General features: G+C 43.4%; 2 protein-coding genes across 2 annotated transcripts in view; one reads left to right on the top strand and one right to left on the bottom strand.

Annotated features, from left to right (window-relative positions):
* atp6ap1a (ATPase H+ transporting accessory protein 1a) overlaps nt 1–625 on the top strand; it is a 9,556-nt gene extending 8,931 nt beyond the window's left edge. The window contains exon 11 of the mRNA XM_079741511.1: nt 1–625. This exon is cut by the window's left edge and continues 237 nt beyond it. The gene's annotated coding sequence lies outside the window, so the exon portion shown is untranslated.
* A 1,691-nt stretch (nt 626–2,316) lies between these two features.
* Nucleotides 2,317–2,500, bottom strand: part of rpl10 (ribosomal protein L10) — a 2,206-nt gene continuing 2,022 nt past the window's right edge. The window contains exon 6 of the mRNA XM_079742247.1: nt 2,317–2,500. This exon is cut by the window's right edge and continues 29 nt beyond it. Coding sequence (XP_079598373.1) covers nt 2,374–2,500 — 127 coding nt within the window. The 3' untranslated portion in view covers nt 2,317–2,373.

A 2,500-nucleotide genomic window follows, 5' to 3' on the forward strand; every position in this document is an offset into this window, starting at 1 on the left:
CTCGAGGGCCTTCCCAGTGCCCCCTGCTTACGTTCCCTCTTCCTTCCCCTTAGGCGTAACACTAGAGTAAAGCGAAAGGCTGCTTTGAGTAAGGGCGTTGTGTTCAGGGCGTGTGGATCCAACCTTCCCCACATGGAGGGTTACAACTGTATATTAAGGGGAACAGAAATATACAGCAAACCTTAAAATAGCTATTTATTGGATGTGTTGTTTGAGAAGTTTTTGTGTTTACATTAGTGTTAATTGATGTGTGAACTCAAGTTGTATTTATTTATTTATTTTGAATGTCTCATTGAAGTAACACAAGATGTCTCTGTTAAGGGAATTCCTAGTTTACAATAGTGTATCAATGGTGATGTCCTGTAACAAGGGAGGTTTGAGCAACAAACTGGAAGTGACCAAGAAAATGTACAGATTAGCTAAAGGTTGATGGTACTATTTCGCTCAAACGACCCATCTAAAGCACTTCCAGTTGTTTTGTATTATTTGTATTTGATTTCTTTGATGTATGAATTGTGGTGAACGCTGTACTTAAGAGGTCCTGGATGTGGTTTTGTGTTGTGAAACTCAATAAATGTGTGGAGGAAGATCACGGCTCAGAGATTCTCCCCTTGCATATATTCAACCCTTGCATATATTCAACCCTGTCAACTGTCCCGACAAACAGCCCTCTTCCTTAACTGAGCTGTACTCCTGTCCACTGGTCATTTTCGGAGCAGGAACCCTGTGTAATAATTAATTGCATATTAGATATATATTATGCCTTGGCTATTAAGTGCAATATAAATGAAGGACATATTTCAAGTTTGCCGTATCATAAGTTTAAATTTGGTTTGGCGAGCAAGAGCGCTGCGCCCTTTGCCCCTGATAACAGCCTTCTACACAAACCTTCAGGCCGCAGGTCGCAGCCCCAAGGGGCTCCCTTCTCCGGGAGTGGGGTGAGGAGCAACGTACTCAGAGCTGGCTGCTGAAAGCAGGCGTGCGGGCTAGAGGGTAATGTACCGGTGGAGGTTCACTGCAAAGGCTTCTTTAGCACATCCACCCTCATGTTCCTCAAGGAAACAGGAGTCACTGCAGCCAGGCTGCAGAAAGACATGAGGGGACTGGCAGAAGACCAGAGAAGCATAGCTTCTGGCTATGCTTCAGGAGGGAGGTAACACCTGATCCGAGGCTGCAGGGAAATGTTTCAGTCTCTGTTCGCCCCCCGCCCAGAGAGGTTCCAGGGTGAAAGGGGCTCCCTGGGTGATGACCAGCAGGTGGATACAAATTGCGTTGGCTAATTGAAAGAAAGCTATTTTAATGGTCACAGCGATTTGCCTTTATAAATTAACTGACGCTGTCAGTGTCCGAGCGGTAAAACATGAGCTGTCTCTGGTCGACAGCATGGCCAAAATGAATATAACACATGAATCACTGCTGGCGACAGCATGCCAAAATGAATATAACACATGAATCACTGCTGGCGACAGCAATATAAAAACCAAGGGAATCCAGCACACAAGGTGTTATTGGTTTGCTTCAACATGTTCTCCGGCAAAGATCTGACCTCTACTTCATTTCGGTAGGCCTGGTACATCCATGATAACTATGATAGAGTAGTATTGAAGGTCTAATTGTCTAGCACCCAGCAATGACAAAGTATTTTTCGGAGGCTGGCCAACACATACCTCAGCAAAACAAAGCATTAGTTTGATCTACACATGCTGCCTCAACATTATAAAAATGTCTTGCATTGTTTAACTTCATGTCAAAATGCTCAGGACTGCAGGTGGGGCCTGTGCAGTCCATTGCAAAATAGGCTTAATTTAATTTTACAGTCCGAGTTTAGGAAGGTATTTTTAGAGCTATGCTGATAAATAACGAGCGACAGGCATTTAACATGGACTGGTCTTTGGATCATCCAGGTTGAATCTTTGTTTGTAAGTGTTTCTGCATTCCCTCTAGCGTGAATACTGCAATAAGTGCAATTCTTTCCCTCACAATACCCATTTCATAATGAATGGAAAGTAAAATATGAATAGTCTAAAATATAAATACAGAACAAATATTTAGATTCTAAATTAAGCTAAATCAAGCTGGTTGAAACCACAGAATAAATCAACCGCTTTCCCCCAGGTGTAATGTCTACATTTATCCACCCTGTTGGTTTCTCATCCAGGTCTGAAATCCAAAACCAAACCAAGGCTACGTCCACATAAACAGTCAATTATTAGGGTTTTTTCACAATGCCAGAAACATAAGTCTGGTAGCAAAAAAAAAAAAAAAAGAAGAGGAATATGAGCAGGGCCATGAGAATGATGAGTCAATGGAAAGAGGTTGTTATCAAAGCCACTTTAATAGGTTTGTAATGCGCCCTCAGAGCCAGCAGCAGCTCTAGTTGGCGTGCAGGGCCTTCCACCGGGTCAGAGGTCCTCTGCTGGGGATGTACTTCACCCCACAGCCGTCAGAGATCAGACGCTTCTCAGCCATCATCTCATCGAAGTCCGTTGCGTTGAACTTG

This window comes from Pollachius pollachius (assembly GCF_949987615.1).
Source record: "Pollachius pollachius genome assembly, chromosome: 8".
Classification (NCBI taxonomy): Eukaryota; Metazoa; Chordata; class Actinopteri; order Gadiformes; family Gadidae; genus Pollachius; species Pollachius pollachius.